This window comes from Columba livia, chromosome 3 (genome assembly GCF_036013475.1).
Source record: "Columba livia isolate bColLiv1 breed racing homer chromosome 3, bColLiv1.pat.W.v2, whole genome shotgun sequence".
In the NCBI taxonomy this organism is placed as follows: Eukaryota; Metazoa; Chordata; class Aves; order Columbiformes; family Columbidae; genus Columba; species Columba livia.
In genome coordinates this window covers 322,988-339,958 of record NC_088604.1, presented here as the reverse complement: position 1 = coordinate 339,958, position 16,971 = coordinate 322,988, and the positions used below count along the sequence as shown (strand labels likewise).

The 16,971-nt window shown below is 68.2% G+C and overlaps 2 protein-coding genes across 7 annotated transcripts; one reads left to right on the top strand and one right to left on the bottom strand.

The window, feature by feature from the left end:
- Nucleotides 1-277: 277 nt before the first annotated feature.
- Nucleotides 278-875, top strand: OST4 (oligosaccharyltransferase complex subunit 4, non-catalytic). Of its 2 annotated transcripts, XR_010471039.1 has the most exons (4): nucleotides 278-366; nucleotides 482-624; nucleotides 714-741; nucleotides 778-875. XR_010471039.1 is itself a non-coding variant. In XM_065055360.1 (3 exons), the coding sequence occupies exon 2, from the start codon at nucleotides 483-485 to the stop codon at nucleotides 594-596; it is 114 nt and encodes a 37-aa protein (XP_064911432.1). In that variant the 5' UTR covers nucleotides 278-366; nucleotide 482; the 3' UTR covers nucleotides 597-624; nucleotides 714-875. The 2 variants fall into 2 exon arrangements, 1 of the variants encoding a protein (XP_064911432.1); XM_065055360.1 differs by having other exon boundaries at nucleotides 714-875.
- AGBL5 (AGBL carboxypeptidase 5) lies at nucleotides 833-16,956 on the bottom strand. 5 transcript variants are annotated; one of them, XM_065055336.1, is made up of 14 exons: nucleotides 16,075-16,956; nucleotides 15,596-15,767; nucleotides 14,067-14,233; nucleotides 12,685-12,862; nucleotides 11,726-11,904; nucleotides 10,145-10,694; nucleotides 9,014-9,183; nucleotides 5,395-5,530; nucleotides 4,937-5,127; nucleotides 4,197-4,402; nucleotides 2,188-2,291; nucleotides 1,736-1,782; nucleotides 1,470-1,627; nucleotides 833-1,296 (listed from the first exon to the last, which is right to left on the bottom strand). In XM_065055336.1, the coding sequence occupies exons 1-14, from the start codon at nucleotides 16,251-16,253 to the stop codon at nucleotides 1,028-1,030; spliced, it is 2,706 nt and encodes a 901-aa protein (XP_064911408.1). In that variant the 5' UTR covers nucleotides 16,254-16,956; the 3' UTR covers nucleotides 833-1,027. The 5 variants fall into 5 exon arrangements, with proteins under 5 accessions (XP_064911408.1, XP_064911407.1, XP_064911410.1 ...); XM_065055335.1 differs by having other exon boundaries at nucleotides 16,057-16,955; XM_065055338.1 differs by lacking the exons at nucleotides 15,596-15,767; nucleotides 16,075-16,956 and adding an exon at nucleotides 14,927-15,230.
- Between the last annotated feature and the right edge of the window lie 15 nt (nucleotides 16,957-16,971).

Here is a 16,971-nt window from a genome sequence, read left to right as displayed (position 1 = left end):
CGCCCCGGCCCCGCGGGCCGTGCTGTGTGGCGGCGGCTGCGGGGGGCCTGGGGGTTTCCGGCCCTTCGCGGGAGCACCGGGGACAGTGACGTCACTGCTGGGCCCGGGCCAGGAGTTCTGACGTCACCGCGCGCGTGTGTGAAGAGCGCGCCCTGCGGCGGGGCCCGGCAGCCGTGACGTCACGCCGTGGTAGGCCCTCGTTCATGACGTCACCGCAGAGTCCGAGGCTCCGCCCCTCCCGCCGTGCCCCGCCCCTCCCGCCGTGCCCCGCCCCTCCCGCCGTGCCCCGCCCCTCCCGCCGTGCCCCGCGGCCGGAAGTCGCGCGCGGCGCAGGGAGACGTGGCGGTGGCGGCGGGACCGGAGCGCGTGAGCGCGGGGGGGCCGGAACCGGGGGTGACGGGGGGGGGAGCGGGGTCTCGGGGGGCGGGGCGGGGCGGGGGTCCCTCGGGGCTCCCGAACCCCTGGCAGCGCGTCCCCGCAGGATGGTGACGGACGTGCAGCTCGCCATCTTCGCCAACATGCTGGGCGTGTCGCTGTTCCTGCTCGTCGTGCTCTACCACTACGTGGCCGTCAACAACCCCAAGAAGCAGGAGTGAGCCCCGGCAGCGGCGGCGGGGAGGCTCGGTGAGACCCGCCCCGGGCGGCCCCGTCCCGCGGAGCCGGAGCCAGAGCCAGCCCCCGCCCCAGCCGCGCTCACCCTCGTCCTCCCGCAGGGCCATGGGGCAGCGGCACCGGGAGCGGGAGCGGCACCGGGAGCGGGAGCGGCACCGGGAGCGGCACCGGGAGCGGGGTGCAGCCGGCGCGGCGCCGCGCTGACGGAGGAGACGCCGCCTTTTCCAAACCAGCTTTTACCAGAAACACGATCGTACCAGACAGAGCCGTGTGGTGTAAAAACTCCGCCGGGCCCGCGGGGAGGAGCGGCGCTGGGGCCGTGCCGGGGGCCGGGCCCGCTGGGGCCGGGCTCCGCGCCGCTGCAGCTTTGCTCGGGGGTCCCGGCGCTGCCCGCGCGGTGCGGGCCGCGGTGCGGTCAGGCCTCGGCGCAGAAGAACAGCAGCTGCCGGTAGGAGCTGAGCGCGGGGGGGCCGGTGGCCGGTCCCGGCGGGGGCCGCGCTGGCGGGGAGCGCGGGGGGGGGAGCCCGGGGCGCAGAGCCGGGAGCGCCCTCCCCGGCGCGGGGCGGGGGTCCCCCTGCCCGCAGCGCAGCCCCCAGGCACCGCGGGCCCCCTGGCCCCCGCACGCCACAGGTCCCTCGGCGCTCAGCACCCCCACGGCGGGTGCCGCGCTCTCCTGGCACAGTCCTGTGGGGACGGACACCAGTGTCACCCGTGGGGCGCTGGGCCGGGCTGGGTCCCCACAGCCCCTGTTGCCGCTCATCGGGGTCACCCAGCCGCTGGGGGGGTGACAGCCAGCCAGACAGGCGCTGTGACCCGGTGAGGCCGGCGGGCGGGGGCACCCCAGGGCTGTGCCGTACCTGCGGGGGGCTGCGCGGCGCGGGCCCCGTTGTGGCTGCACGTCCTGGCCCCGGGGGCTGCGGTGCTGCCAGCGCAGAGGCTGGGCAGGCTCTGGCTGGTCACAGCCGCTCTCCGCCGCACGGGGATCCTGCTGGGGCGCAGGGGGCGCCCCCCCGGGCTGCGGAGAACCAGGCAGCGCTCCTGAGCTGGGGGCTGCCCAGGCCCCCTTTCCCGGCTGGGGGCTGGCTGTGCGCGGCCCCACGGTGTGGCCAGTGCCGGCACCTACCTGGGCTGCTCTGGGGGTCTCCTGGGGTCCGGTTTCTTCGGCAATGCCTGTGGAGAGGGGACGAGGGGGTGAATGCCCAGGAGGGTGTTTGTCCCCACTCTTGCCGGACCCTGTGCCTGGCTGTCTGTGTGCCCTGGGAAACGTTTGTGAGCCAGAAGCTCCTGGCAGAGACCCACAGCTCGGGGGGGGGTCTCAGCCCCACAGCCGGGGGGGTCCAAGCCCTTTGGGAAGCCCCCGCCAGCCAGGGCGGTCGGTGTGCAGTACCCCGTGCCCCAGATGGTGCGTGCAGCTCAGTAGGGGGTCCAGCACCTCCCAGCACAGCCCTGGCCCAGCTCCACGTCCCCCGGGCCTGGCTGGCAGTGCCTGTGGGGCAGCCCCCTCCCAAGGACCACCAGAGCAGGGGCACAGTGCCCTGCACCCCCAGGCTCCCTCCCCGCCGGTGCCCGTGGTACCTGCGGCAGTGCCGTGCCGTGGGCAGCTGCTGGATCTCCTGCGCCGCGCTGGGCCTGGCGTGGTCCGTGGCAGCTCAGCGCTGCCCGGGCGCCCGACAGGAGCCCTGTGTGAGAAACGAGACAGAGCTCAGCCCAAGCGGGGACGTGGGGGCGGGGGGGCTGTGAGCCGCGGCGAGGGCGCCGGCTCCCTGGCCAAGCCCCGGGCCGGTGCAGAGCCCCTGCCGAGCTGCGCCGTGCAGGCAGGGAGCCGACCGGCCGCCACAGGATGAGGCTTTGCCTGTGGCCGGGCTGTGTGCCCACGCCGGCGTGCAGCCACAGTGCCGGAGACGGGCAGGCACGGGCACAGCCGTGCCAGGGCAGCCGCGGCTCAGTCCCAGTTCACGCCCTGGCGCTGCTGGACTCTGACACACGATGGTGTCCCCTGGGGAACAGACAGCGCGTGAAACGCCCGGGCCAGCCATGAGCGTGGGGTCCAGACCCCCAGCAGACGTGACCCGCGAGCAGGCGCCAGCTGCAGCGCAGTCTGTGCTGGGGCTGCGGCTTTAGGGGTGACAGCGGGTGGAACCAGCGAGTGGCAACTCCTGCCCCTTCCCCACGGCACAGATCTCGGCAGCGGGAGGATGGAGCGTGACTCGGGGACAGTGTCCTCCTCCTGTGCCACCAGCCACCGCCTGGGGACAGCTGGTGGGATGGCTGTGCCGTGGGGCTCGTACAGCAGAGCTGGGGGTCAGTGCATTCCCGGTGCAGCTGTGGTGGCAGCCAGCGAGGGGACAGCACAGGCTGGGGACAGTGACACTGACCCATGCTGTGGGACAGGCTCTGCCCCTCCAGCCCCCGCGCTCTGTTCCCCCAGCGCCCGACTGTCACCGGCAGCTGGGGATGGGCTGAGCGCACACGGCAGAAGGACCAGACGTTACAACGAGCCCATGAGAACGTCAGCCTTTTATTTCCTCCCCACCACGTTCTCATGGCAGACGAGAAACAGTCACTACACAGCAGGAGAGCGAACACGGGGGGAAAGCACCGCGGGAAACAGGCGGAGCAGGAGGAAGGAGCCGCTGGCGGGGCGCGCAGTGACCCCTCCTGAGAGCGGCACTGGGACGGAGCCTCAGCACAACCACAGCCCCATCTCCCCCAGTCACACCGGCAGCCCTGCCCCGAACCTCCGGCGCTGGGACCCCTCTGAGCGCGGCAGAGCCCACGGCACTGGGGCTCCTGGTGCAGCCCCGTGTCCTCGGCTGCAGCTCCGGGCACTGGGGCTGCCCCCACCAGCTGCCAGGGCTGCAGCCCGCCCCGCCGCGGGCACAGCCGGCACCTGGCCCTGCTCTGGCAGCCCCTCCGCAGGCTGTGGAGCCGCTGTGGGGCTCACCGGGCGCTGGTGGAGGGGGGAAAGCCGGGGCCTTTCTCCCAGCTGTGTGGGTGGTACAGGACAGGACTCGCTGTGCTGTCAAACCCCAGTGACTAATTACGGCTCTGCCCCCTGCCTCACCGTGACCAGAGCCCGGTGCTGTGACAGCCTGTGGAAAAGGGTGTCTCGGTGTACCCCTGCTGGCCTCGGGAATGCTTTGGGAGCAGCTGAGGCCGGGGGAAATCGAGCAGAGGTTTTCTGTGCTGGCTCGTCCAAAGCCCCGCGGCCCCAGGCCCGGCACGGCAGAGTCCCGGGCCCCGGTGCGGGGGGCGGTGGCAGCTCTGCCCTGCAGCGCCCTGGGCCGGGGGCTCTGCTGGGTCCCGCAGCGGCCGGGCTGGAGCGCCCGCAGCTCTCACCGCGCAGCGTCTGTCCTGCCCCGGCCAGGGCTGCTCTGCACGGAGCAGGGAGCTGCCTGCGGCGTCCGGGGCACTTCTGAGGGGACGGGGCGGCGGTTCACACGCACTTCTTCCACGTAAAACCACTTTTATTACATCAAAACATACCATTACGCTGGCACAGAGCTCTCCTCAGGGCTGCAGCTTTGTACAGCAGCTCGACAGGTACCGGATCAAGTGCACGAGCGGTCCCCAGCCCCGCTTACCTCTGCCCGGCGCCAGGGCTGCGTCACTGCCTCTGGGAGCGCTCTGGCTCGCGGGGGCCGGGCCCGAGGCCCTGCTGCAGCCAAAGGTGAAGCTGGGGGAGGCTCTGATGTGCGAGTCCTGCTGGCTGCTGCCGCTCCCGCTGGTGCCGTTGCTGAAGCTCCTCACGCGGGACAGGGCGTTGTCGGAGGCCGAGGTGGGGAGGCCGCTGGAAGGTGAAAACAGGAGCTCAGCGGCTCTGTGGGAGGGGGCTCCCCTCCGCCGCCCCCGTCCGTCCCCACCAGCGCCCCGTGCCTGCAGAGACACCATCTCCCAGAGCCCCGGACCCTCCCCAGGCGGGCAGCAGCTGGGGACAGGGATGTCACAGGATGTCCCCTCGCTGTCCCTGCAGCCTCAGGCAGCAGCACCATGTCAGAGTTCCCGCTCCCGCACCCCAGACCCAAACCCAACCCAGCGCAGCGCTGGAGCCGGAGGAGCACAGGAGCCGCTGGTGCGCTCTGCAGGCAGACCCAGAGAATCGCGTCCCAGTTACTGCGGCCGGGGAACCCCAAAGAACCTCACCCTGCGTGGCCGCGGCCCCTCCTGCCTGCGGGTGGCGCGGGGCTGGGGGCCCCGCGGCTCACAAACCAAACTGGCCCAGCAGGGCGGAATGGAACGAATAAACCTGGGCTTGTTTAGCTGCAGGTAACTCACTCGGAGTACCGTTATCATCTCTGATTTGCGTTACCCGGCAGGCCCTTACGTGGAGCTCCGGGGGGGGGTCCTGGCACCCCCTCTCCTCCGCGGGCCCCCTCCTGCGCCCCGCGTGCTGCGCACGTGCTTCAGCATCCAGGCCCGCAGGTTGCTGAGGCTGCTGTGCTCCGACAGGACGATGCGCGGCCAGGGGTTGCACTCGGCCATGTCCAGCGCCGCCACGGCCAGGGCTCTGCCGACCTGCCAGGGCAAGAGGCGGCCGGTGAGAACGGCCTCGGGAAAGAGCAGCAGCTCTCTGGGACTGCAGGCGGCAGAACAGACGAACAAAACCCACCCCAGATCCCAGACAACCCCCAGAGCTCATTTCATCCGCATTCCCCTCCAAAACGGCACCACGGACCAGCACCGAGTTTTCCCAGGGACAGCGAGTGCAGAACGGGGGAGAAGGTGAGCGGCTCTTCCCGCGGGCCTGGGGCAGGGCCGTGCCCCCCGCCGCCGGGCCCGTACCTGCTCGAACAGCTCCACGGTGTACTTGGAGGGGAAGGCGGGCGGGGGCGGCGGGCTGGCGCGCCCGTTGTCGTGGCACGCCACCGGGATGCTGTTCACCGAGCGCCCCGTGTTGTAGTTGCACTCCAGCGTGTAGCTGTGGGGCAGAGGGGAGGCCGGGTTACCCCACGGACCCACACGACGCTGCGGTGACGCGGTGCGAGTGCAGCTCAGCCCCGGAGCCACCAGCGCCCCCTGCCCGGAGGGAAGAACGGCTCCTGCCCTGGAGCAACAGCCTCAGCGCGCGGCTGCTTCCGTCTGCGCGGCAGCGAGAGAGCGGCGGCAGCGGCAGCTGGCTGCGGGTGCAGGTGCAGGCCATGGGGGCGAGGGCAGGAGACGGGCCCTGGCACAGGACACACGGAGCTGGACTCGGGGCCCACGGCCCAGAACCCACCCGTGTCCTGGGCTGTGTCCCCAGCCCCGGGAGCAGCAGGTTTGGGGGATCCTGCCCCTCTGCCCCGCTCTGGTGAGACCCCCTGCAGTGCTGGTCCAGCTCTGGGTCCTCAGCACAGACACACACGGAGCTGCTGGAGAGGGGCCAGAGCAGCCCCAGGAGTGACCCGAGGCTGGAACAGCTCTGCTGGGGACAGGGGAGAGAGCTGGGGGGTTCACTGGAGAACAGAAGCTCCAGGGAGACCTTAGTGCAGCCTTTCCGGACTGAAAAGGGGCCCATGAGAAAGATGGGGACAGACTTTTGAGCAGGGCCTGTTGTGATAGGACAAGGGGTGATGGTTTAAACTAAAGGAGGGAGATTCAGGCCGGACATGATGCAGAAATTGTTTGTGCTGAGGGTGGTGAGAGCCTGGCCCAGGTTGGGCAGAGAGGTGGTGGATGAACCATCCCTGAGACATCCCAGGCCAGGCTGGACGGGCTCTGAGGACTGGGGAGCTGGGAAGGTCCTTCAACACAAACCGCCTGTGGTTCTATGAAGTCAATGCCAAAGGAAGGACCGGCCAGAACAGCAGCAGCGATCGCTGAGCTCCCAAAGCACCGCAGTACCCACTTCTTACCTTAAATCCCCGGACAAGGAACCCACAGCTGCCTGGGACACCCCAAGTGCTTTTTGGGGTGAAGCGGCTACCGAAAGGTGTTCTCTGGTTATCCCACAAGGGCCTGTGGTCACCCCGGGGAGCTCACGCGCGGGACAGGGCAGGAGATTAGCACAAGGGACAGGAGAACGGACGGAGGAAAAGGTGCGAAAAACGAAGGTCTGTTAAGATCCACAATGGACACGTGCCCGTGGCGCCTGGTGACGCCGTGCATGTCGCTGCACAGCGCGACGGGTGACAGAAATTCACCTCTGCCCAGCGGTGCTGAGGAGAGAAATCTCAACAGAAACACCCATTAAATGCTGCTTCTGTTCCCGGAAAGACCTGGACTCCTCCGGATTTGGGGAAGGGTGCTGGGCGCTGGACAGCCCAGCCAGGGGCGCAGCACAGCTGGATCCGGGCAGGAGGAACCCGATGGCCGGGGACGCGGTGACGAACGGGAGCCTGATCTGCAGGGAGCAGGGGAGAGCGGAGCTCGAGATCCCGCGGGGAGGAGAGCGCGGAGCCCGCGCCCCGGGAGAGCCGATTTCAGCGCGCCGGGGCACGGGAAGGGGGATCCCGCGGCAGGCAGCTCTGGAGGACACAGGAGCTTAGGAGAGGTGGCAGGTTTTGGGGACAGATCCCCCGGATTGTGGGAATGACCCTCCTCGGCACCTGGGCACGCGGACAGACGTGCAGGAGAGCAGCTGGCGGCAGAGGAGCGGCGCTGAGCTGCCCTGCAGAAAGCCTGGGGCTGGGGCTCCGGGAGGAAAACACCAGAAGCGGGGGATAATCAAGCTGGGGATCTCCCGAGAAACACAAACCCTGTGAGCCCCGCACCCAGGGGGCAGCACCCAAGGGTGCTGAGGTCCTTGTGGGGCACCCTCGGTCACCTCCGGAAGGTGACAGGGAGTGGAGGGTCCCCGATGGGTGAAGAAAGGCAAGCGTTGCATCTGTTGTTCAAAAAGACTGCCCAGGACGGAGAGGCCGGTCAGCCTCCCCTCGGCCCGGGAACCCCCGCGCCAGCTCTCCCGGAGCGCGTGTCCGGGCGGGAAGGAGGGAGGCGGCGGGAGCTGCCAGGACCGCGGCCCCCTGCCCCGCTGCTCAGGCACAGTTATGAAACAGAGCTGCTGGAGTGCCCAGAGGAGGCCGTGAAGCTGGTGGAGGGGAAGCCGTGTGAGCAGTGGCTGCAGTCCCTGGTTTGCTCAGCCGGAGCAGAGCAGACTGAGCGCAGAGCTCATGGGCTGCAGGTTCCTCAGCAGGAGCAGGAGGGGCAGGCTGAGCTCTGCTCTGTGACAGTGACAGAGCCCAGGGAATGGCAGAAGATGTGCCAGGGAGGGGCAGTGGGACATGAGGAAAAGGTTCTTCCCCCAGAGGTGCTGGACACTGAACAGGCTCCCCAGGGAGGGGTCACGGCCCAACCTGACAGTGTTCAAGAGACTGGACACCGTCCTCAGACACACGGGGTGACCTGTGGGGTGTCCTGTGCAGGGACAGGAGCTGGACTCCATGATCTGTGGGTCCCTCCAGCTCAGGACATTCTAATTCACTAACACAGCAGAGAACCGTCGAGGCTCCTGCTCGTCTGCCTGACGTGCTGTGCCCGCACCGTCCCCAGCGCACCCTGGCCGCGGCAGAGCCCCCGCCACGCTCGGGCTGTTCCCTGCCAGAACGGACGGCCAGAGCTGCACCAGCAGCCCCAGCCCAAACCCGCGTCTGGTACCGGAGGGGGCAGCGGCTGCACCAGCGCAGCGCACGGAGAGTGCTGAGGAACCGGGGAGAAAAGGAGCCGCGGGAGCCAGGTCCTGCGCCGGCGCCGACCCCGCGCGCGGAGCGGCTCGGCCCTGGTGCTGCGGGGGCCCGGGGATGCCCGGTGCTGCTTCCACATTCCCCAGACCACAGATTCCTGGGAAACGCAGCATCGCACGGTTCTCGTCCTCTCCCCTCAGCATCTGCGACTGGTCACCGTGGCCAAACGGGGTCAGACAGGCCGCTGGGCTGGTGGGTTCTGCCATTCTTATGTTCCCAGCAACCGCAACAGAAACAAGCCAAAAATATCCCATTTGTTGTTGGATACAGGCCCGTGGCTGCTACAGATGACACAAATATCCACAGCTCCCAGAACCAGACTGGTTGTGGCTGGAACGCTGCACGGCAACCTCGCATGCGAGGCCCGGGCAAGCTGAGCCCATTACAGCTAAATGGGTTTTAATTACAGCTCAATATAAACATCTGGGAAAGAGGAGAATTCCTCCCGGGAAGCCGTGCGCAAGCAGCTCTGCAGCAGCGCGGACAAGGAGCCAGACCGGCTGCGGGAGGGACGGGAGGCCCACAGGAGCGGGGCCTGTGGCTCGGGAACGCGGCAGCGCCCGGCACGGCTGGTCCGGCGCCACCTGCACCGAGCGCCAAACGCTCTCCTTGGCCTGTCCCAAACCCCTGGGCAGCCGAGCAGGTCACACCTGCCCCACAGGAGTGGCTCCAACTTCCCCTAACGTCCTGTGTCCCTTCCAGGGTGGAGGGGAGCGGGCAGCCCGTGGGCGGGGGTCACCTACCTGTGGATGATCCCCAGGGCTTTGAAGACAGCCACGCGCCCGCTGCCCTCCTTCGACTGCCCGTCCCGCTTGTCTTTGGCGTACATGTTCTTCTCCGAGAAGTTACAGCCCGTGAAGTCAAAATAGGGCGAGTTCAGGGAGATGAGCTTGGGGAACAGCATGTTCTCCACCTGCGAGGCACAGAGGAACACGGTGAACGTGAGCGCAGAGAGGGGAACGGAGCTGGTGAGGGGCTGGAGCACAAGTGTGATGGAGCGGCTGAGGGACCTGGGGGTTCAGCTGGAGAACAGGAGCTGAGGGGAGACCTTCTGATCTCTGAACTGCCTGAAAGGAGCTTGGAGCCAGGGGGGTCGGGCTCTGCTCCCCAGGAACAAGCGCCAGGAGCAGAGGAAACGGCCTCAAGTTGCCCAGGGGAGGGTGAGGTTGGATGTGGGAACAATTTCTTCCCCAAAGGGCTGTGGGGCATTGAACAGGCTGCCCAGGGCAGTGCTGGAGTCACCAGCCCTGGAGGGCTGGACAGACGGACAGGAGGTTCTCAGGACATGGGGCAGGGACAGGGGTGGGAATGGTTGGACTCCATGGTCTCGAGGACATTTTCCAACCAAAACAATGGTGTGATTCTGTGACTTTGGGCTGTTTGTCCTGCTCCAGCACCAGCAGCGCCGAGCTCTGGGATGCACTGGGGTGCTGGCTGGGCCCACCCTGCCCAATTCCACATCTCGGACGCTGCGGCCATGCCCGGGGGTCGCTGCCCAGCCCTGCCTGTCCCTGCCCACGGCCAGCAAGGAGGCAGCAGCCGGGCGCTGCCGGCAGTCGGCTCACCAAGGGGAGGGGGCCCAGTGGCACGGCCACCCCCCACTTGGGGGAGAAGGGGCAGCTCTCATGGGAAAGCTGAGACCTGCGGCTACTGCCCCGCTCACAGGGAGGGGAGAAGGGAGAGAGGGGGAAGAGGAGGGAGAAAGAAGGAGAAGGGGGAGAAGGGGGAGAGTAGTCTGCACAGAGCACCAACAGCAGGGAGCCAGCCCAGCGCCCCGTCCTCACAGCCCTGTCCCAACAGAGACCCCCACCCCTCTCCCAGCAGCAGGAGGTCCCAGCCCGCTCCAGCGCCACGTACCCCCACCCTGCCCTCACCTGGTCGTTCTCGTTGCTGAAGCTGTTGCCGTACATGAAGCAGCCGCGTTTGGAGGCGTGCCCGTGCAGATCCACGTAGTAGGCCAGCCCGCTGTCCCGGGGGGGGATGGTTTCGGGGAGAGGTGCTGCTGGAGGCCCCCCGGCCTCCTCCTCACAGTGCTCGGTGCTGCGGCTCGCCGGGAGGATCCAGGGGGCCGGGTCCTCGCCCGGTGCGGCTGCGGGCGCTGCCGAGAGCCGGGCTTCCTGAGAAGGGCTGAGGCGCGTGCTGGCGCGCCAGGCGCCGGCAGAGTTGCGGAGGTTATTGGCTTTCTCCAGCTCCGACAGCTCTGAGGACGGGACGCTGCTGCGGACGGAATGGTTGGAAGATTTTGTGCTTAGCAAGCTGGTGCTGAGCGGGGAGACGTAGGTCCTCCAGTCGGGAGAGCCCGGCGGGACGCGGCTGTGGATGTGGTGGTAGAGCAGCACGGCTTTGGCGCCGTACACCGCGGGGTGCAGCTCCGCGTCGGGGTTCAGGTACTGCCGGTTCAGGTTCACCCCCCGGGAGTCGGTTCTGCGGAGAGAGCGGAGGGGACGTGAGGTCCTTGGCACAGCGCGGTCCGTTCGGCAACGGCAGAGCCAACTGCACTCGGCAGGGCCGAGGCTCTGAACAGGCACAACCAGCCAAACCACCCCCGGGGCACAGATTCTGTGCTGCAGAACAAGTTAAATCAAACTAACTGCTTAATTATATTCTATTGTTGTAGCTGTGTTCTGTTCGCGCAGCCTCTTTCAGCAGGGCAGCCAAACTCAGGTGCGTGGCCGGGCTCGCTGGAGCTCAGGCCATCTCGAGAACCTTCGAGACCTGGGTGTTTGGTGACGGGCCCTGCGACCAGACCAGGAGCCAGAGAGGAAACTCTGTCAGCAGAGGCTGCAAACCATCAAAGAGCTGCCTGGAGGGTGGAGAAAGAGAATCCCATAAGAAACAAAGGACCCCAGGCCCAGAATTACCACTGGACCAAGCAGCACGTGGAGGGCACGTGAAGGACACGCGGAGAGCGGGTGCAGAGACCGCGAGGGCTGAAAGCCCAAACCTCTTTTGTGTTGCGGTCTCTCCCCTTGAGAGGCACCCAGTCCGGGCTGTGGCTTTGCTGTACCGTGCCATTTTATCTTTTGATTAAATTACTTTGTTAAGCACAGACACCTGAGACTTTGCCGTGGGAAACCACTCTGCCCCAGCACAGCCGAGACCCTCTTGTGCTGTGGCACTCGCCTCAGCGAGCAGAGCCAGGTTGACCTCCCCGCCCTGAAGCCACCCGGCTCCCACGGGCCGGGGAGGGCGAGGACGGGGCAGGACAGTGTCTGGGGGCACAGGGCAGCACTGCGCACCCCGTCTGGAAAGCCCTGGCCTAGGAGGTGAGCTGTGCAGGCAGCAGCAGCCCCACGCCCCTCCCAGAGACCCTGCAGCCCAGGGGCCTCGGCTCCTTCTGCCAATGCGGGATCTCGGGACCTTTCTTCCCAGCCGCCACGAAACGCAGGTCAGCTCCGAACCGGGAGAGCCCAGCCCAGCCCAGCCCCCGGCAGAGCTCAGCCGTGCGCACCCACCGGTAGTGGCCCCGCACCACCCCGTCGGGGTTCAGCATGGGAATGAGCTTGAAGACGAACATCCGCCGCAACATCTGGGCACGGGGGTCCTCCTCCCGCAGGATGAAGTCCAGGAAGCCGTTGAAGACGAAGCTGGAGGGTGTTTCTCCCGGGTGGACTCTGCTGCTCAGAAAGAACACCTGGGGGCAGACGGATGGGGCTGATGGGCAGGCTCCTGCCTGCCCGGCAATGCTGCGGTGGCTCAGCCGAGGGAAAAACGCTCCCTGGGGCTGCCGCCCTGCACCACAGCCGGGCACCGCGCTGCCCGGGGAGCGCACGACCAGGCCCAGGTGCGGTAACACGGCAGGTTTTGGAGGTTTCTTTGGCCGGTGCCTCTGCCAGGTCCTGCCTGGAACAGGGCTGGTTGTTCCCGCCCGAGACCGCAGGGACAGCGGCCCCGCAGCAGCCACCACGAGAAACCAGAGCGCGGGCGCCGAGAGGCAGAGCCAGAGACATGTCCCAGGGAACAGCCCCGCGCGATCCACAGTGCGGGGACCAGGCTGGCCACAGAGGTGGCACAAAGCACGTCCTACAGAGCTTAGTGGGAGCGTCACAGCAAGAGACACGTGTGCAGCCTCCCAGTCACCTGTCCCCACTCTGCGCAGCCGCAGAGGGAGCGCTCTGCCTGTCTCCGGGGCTGACGGCTCAAACACAGCACTGCCCTCAGCTTCTTCACAGCTTCATGGGGCAACAGCAATAAAAGGACAGAACAAAACCCTACGAGCTGACACTAATCTTTGCCCTGAGGAACGTGGGTGCGATGCCACCAGAGGGCACGTCACGGTGCCCTGGGGCTCCTGGCAGGACCGGCTCCCTTGCCTCAGGACGGGGTCTGTCGCTCTCTGCTCCGAGGGTGGCAGCCAGGCGCCGCGCGGCCGGTCGCACGGAGCTGCGCTCCCCAGCCGCACCACGGAGCTCACCCTCTTCCCCGCGAAACGGCGCGGCCGGGGGGTGCTGGTGTCGGGGAAGAGCTTGTCCAGGCGCGGCTCCCGCTTCTCCAGCATGCCATGGCACGAGGTGACGGTCAGCAGGTCCACGCGCAGCTTGTCCAGCGAGTGGCACAGCAGCTCCCGGTGGTAGTAGACGGAGTCGAGGGGGCTGCGGGGTGAGGAGAGGCTCAGCGCACGGGCAGAGCCGGGGCACGGAGCCGTGCGGCTCAGGCACCGCCGGCCCAGCCGAGCGTGCTGCCGGGCCGGGGACCGAGGGGCAGGGCGCTGCGCTCCCCTGGCCGCGGCTGGAGCTGCCCCGAGGGCACAGGGGTCCTGGCAGGGCCAGGAACATGCCCCACTCCGCAGCCCTCAGCTCAGCCTCCAGCCGCTCGCCCGGGACCGCATCCTGCTCCCTCTGCTGCCCAGCCTGAGCAGAACCCCAAGCCCTCCCTGATGCCTGCAGCCGAGCTGCTGGGTGAGCGGGGGGGCAGCACCCGGTGGGTCCTTGGGGGTCTGATCATCACACAGAGGGGAGCACAGCCCCCCGCACAGCACAGAGGCCCCCCCAGCCCTGCTGACAGCACCCAGCACCCAGGGAGCCTGGGTTCAGACAGAGACCACCCCAGCCCTGCTGACAGCACCCAGGGAGCCGGGGTTCAGACAGAGAGCCCCCGGCCCTGTGACAGACCCCCAGGAGCTGGGGTTTGGCCAGGACACCCGGCCCTGTGCAATCCCGAGGGCTCAGGGGCCGTGTCAGTGGGTGAGTTTGACCCACAGGGACCACGGTATCACTGTCAGACCCTCACCAACCGCCAGGCTTGGAAATTCCCGTTGTTCTCCATCACGTGACAATTTAAGAACGAACCCCTTCCAATAAACCATCGCTCGCCCCTTGTCTAAGAAAAGGTGTTTGTGACCCGGCCGGCCGCACAGGAGGTCTCTGGGGCAGGAGGGGCTGCAGGACCGCGTTATCTGCAGGGACACGCCATCCTCCTCCTCCTCCCCTCAGACAGGTATCGAGTTCCCCTCTGATTTCAGAGAAGAAATTGTTGAGATTGCGGGAATCTCCCAGCGTGACCCACAAAGAGCCGGGCACTGCGGCGGCAGGATGTCCCGACCTTCCCGCAGCCAGGAGCGGGGAGCAAGTGAGGCGCTGGCCTCCGAGAACCCCCCTGCTCAAACCGGGGCGGCAGCTCCGCTCCGGCCGCTCCTCAGCCGCCTCCGCCTGGCGGACCCTGCCCTTGGGAACCCGGGGGAGCGGCTCGGGGGCCCTCAGACACGCGAGCTCCACGGGAGCTGCTGCAGCAGCCCGTGCAGAACCGGGGCCCAGAGGAACAGGCGCCAGGCAGGAGCGGGGGGCACGGATAGCACACCTGCTGGGAGACATGTGCTGGCACTCCTGGAAGCGGCTGTCCAGCTGCGCCAGCATCTCCTGGCACTCGGTGTAGGAGAAGGGGTAGCAGAAGGCAAAGTAGGTGGTGGCCCCGCGGTGCTCCAGGAAGCGGTGCACGAAGGACAGCACGAACTGCGTCTCCACCATCTGACAGACACAAAGCGGAGGCTGAGCGGAGCCACGGCCACACAGAGACCTTCCCGGCACAGCCCAGCGGCCGCAGCCACCGCAAACCCCCGCGGCTCTGCTCCGGCACCGCTGTGCCGGTTCTCCCGTGTGCCAGGTGCCGGCGGCCGCTCGCCCTCCTCCAACCGTGCAGGAACCGGAGCTGCCCTCCCAGCGACTCCAGCCCGCTTCGCTCACATCCCCAAAACACCAGGCTGGGGCGCACAAAGCCCTGGGTTCCTGCTCGCCCCACGTAGCGCTCGGGTCCCCGCCGTGTGCCTGGCTCCGGGGCAGAGCCCTCCGGAAACCCAGGGGGTCCTTCTGGCCCTCGCGCTCACCTGCCAGCGCCCAGAGACTGAACCACAACACCGCATTTCAATGCTTCACAAAGCTAGCGAGCGCTGCAAAGCTCAGTGGTACATTGTGCATTTCCCTGGTGCTGGCACGGGTCAAATTGAGCATCATCTTGTCCCAAGCCAGGGGACAGGAGCTCCCCTCTGGTCCCTGTTCCACGGGGCAGGGGGGCACATGCTCGGGGGTCACTGTCCCCCTGCAGCAGTGTGCACAGAGCAAGGGCAACCCAGAGCACCTGCAGACCAAAACCAGAAAGCACCAGGACTCAAAACCACCTGTTTAAGGCCCAAACAGTTTTAACTGTTTGTACTGAGAGCCAACCTGCTGCTGCGGCGGCTCCTGCCGCCTCAGTTCCAGGGCTCTCACCACACTCTGCCCCCAACGCTGCACAGCCCACGGCGAAGAGCTGGTCACCGGCCACTTCAGCAACTGATGGATGGATGGGGAGGGACGCCCCGAGCGTGCTGCAAGAGCAGCTCCGCTGTTCCCCGTCATGCAGCAGGGACGTCACGCAGCGAGAGCTGGTGCCCAGCCCGAGCCGGTCAGTGGAAAAGAGCTGCTGAGTCCTTCTCTCCTGAGTGCTGGGCCCAGGGAAGAGGCTTTATCACTGACCCCCACCCTCTGCCTTGGGGCTGCCAAAGCGCGAACCAGCCGCTCACTCACGCTGCCCTGCCATGGAGAGCTGGAGATCACCTGGAGCGGTGAGCAAGGGGGGTGTGTGTCCCCAGAGCTGCCCCCGCCCTGACCGCGGGGCTGCCCCTGCCGGCTGCCCCTGCCCGCCGCCCCGTCCAGCCGCGCCCCGGCCCGAGAGCTGCCCCGGCCCCAGAGCTGCCCCGTCCAGCCGCGCCCCGGCCCCAGAGCTGCCCCGGCCCCAGAGCTGCCCCTGCCCGCCGCCCCGTCCAGCCGCGCCCCGGCCCCAGAGCTGCCCCGGCCCCAGAGCTGCCCCTGCCCGCCACCCCGTCCAGCCGCGCCCCCGCCCCACGCCCGCACCTCGAAGCTGGGCCGCTCGCGGATGCGCTCCCAGCGGGGCCGCGCGGGCAGGGTGCGCACGAAGGGGGACATGCCCTGGGAGTACAGCCGGCTCTGCTTGTTCATGTTCAGGATGTGCAGCTTGATCAGCTTCCCGGGGGCTCCCCCCTGCACGCTGAAGTAGAACCAGGACCTGGGGGGCAGGACAGGAGCCCCGGCTGAGCCCCGAGCCCGGCAGTGCCCTGCCCGGACCCCGCACCCCGCGGGCGGGACGGGGACACGGACCCCGCGGGCAGCCGGGCAGGACGGGGACACGGACCCCGCGGGCGGGGGTGGGACCGGGACCGGGACCGGGACACGGACCCCGCGGGCAGCCCCTCCCACGGCGGCTGCCCCTGTCAGTGCCCCCCGCTCCCCCACACCCGGCCAGCCCCCTCCCCCGGCCCCGCGCACCGCCCGCCGCGGCCTCCCCGCCCCGGTACCTGTTGCCGTTCTCATACTCGGTCTGGGCGCAGTCGGGCCGCGTCCACACGTTGAACTCGTAGTCGGCGGCGGGGAGGGCGGCGCCCCAGGCCGCGGGGCCGCCCCCCGCCCCGGGCGGCCCCACCTGCTCGACGTGCGCCAGGTTTCCCGAGTCGAAGCGGGAGCTGAAGAGCAGCCCCCCGCAGCGGATCTCCATGGCTGCCGGGCCGCCGCCGCCCGCTCATGGCCCCGCCGCGCCGCGCTCCGCCGCCCGGCCCGGCCCGCCGCGCCGCCGGGCAACAGCAACGCGCCCGCCCGTTGGCCCACCGCCCCCTAGCAACGCGCCCGCCCGTTGGACGGCGCCCGGGCAACGGGCTGCCGCGCCCGCGGGCCACGCCCCCCGGCCCGCCCCCGGACGCGCGCAGACACGCCCCGGGCACGCGCGCGTGCACACGGACGGGCACGCGGGAGCACGGACACGCGGGGACATGACCCCGCACGCGCCGCACCTGTGTGCGCGTGTACGTGCACACACCTCCAACACACGGACACACGTGCACGTGAGCACACACACAGAGGTGCGCACGTGTGGATACACACACGCTCATGTGCACACGTATACGCGGATGTATGTGCACAACTGTCCACCCCTACACCTACACGTGTGCACGTGTGGATACACACACGCTCATGTGCACACGTATACGCGGATGTATGTGCACAACTGTCCACCCCTACACCTACACATGTGCACGTGTCTACACACACGCTCATGTGCACACGTATATGCAGACATACGTGCACAACTGTCCACCCCTACACTTACACGTGTGCACACGCTTGTGTGCCTGTACCTAGGAATACGGGTACATGCAGCCATGGACACACACGCACATACACACGCCTGCATTTCCACACACGTGCCCGCACCCTTA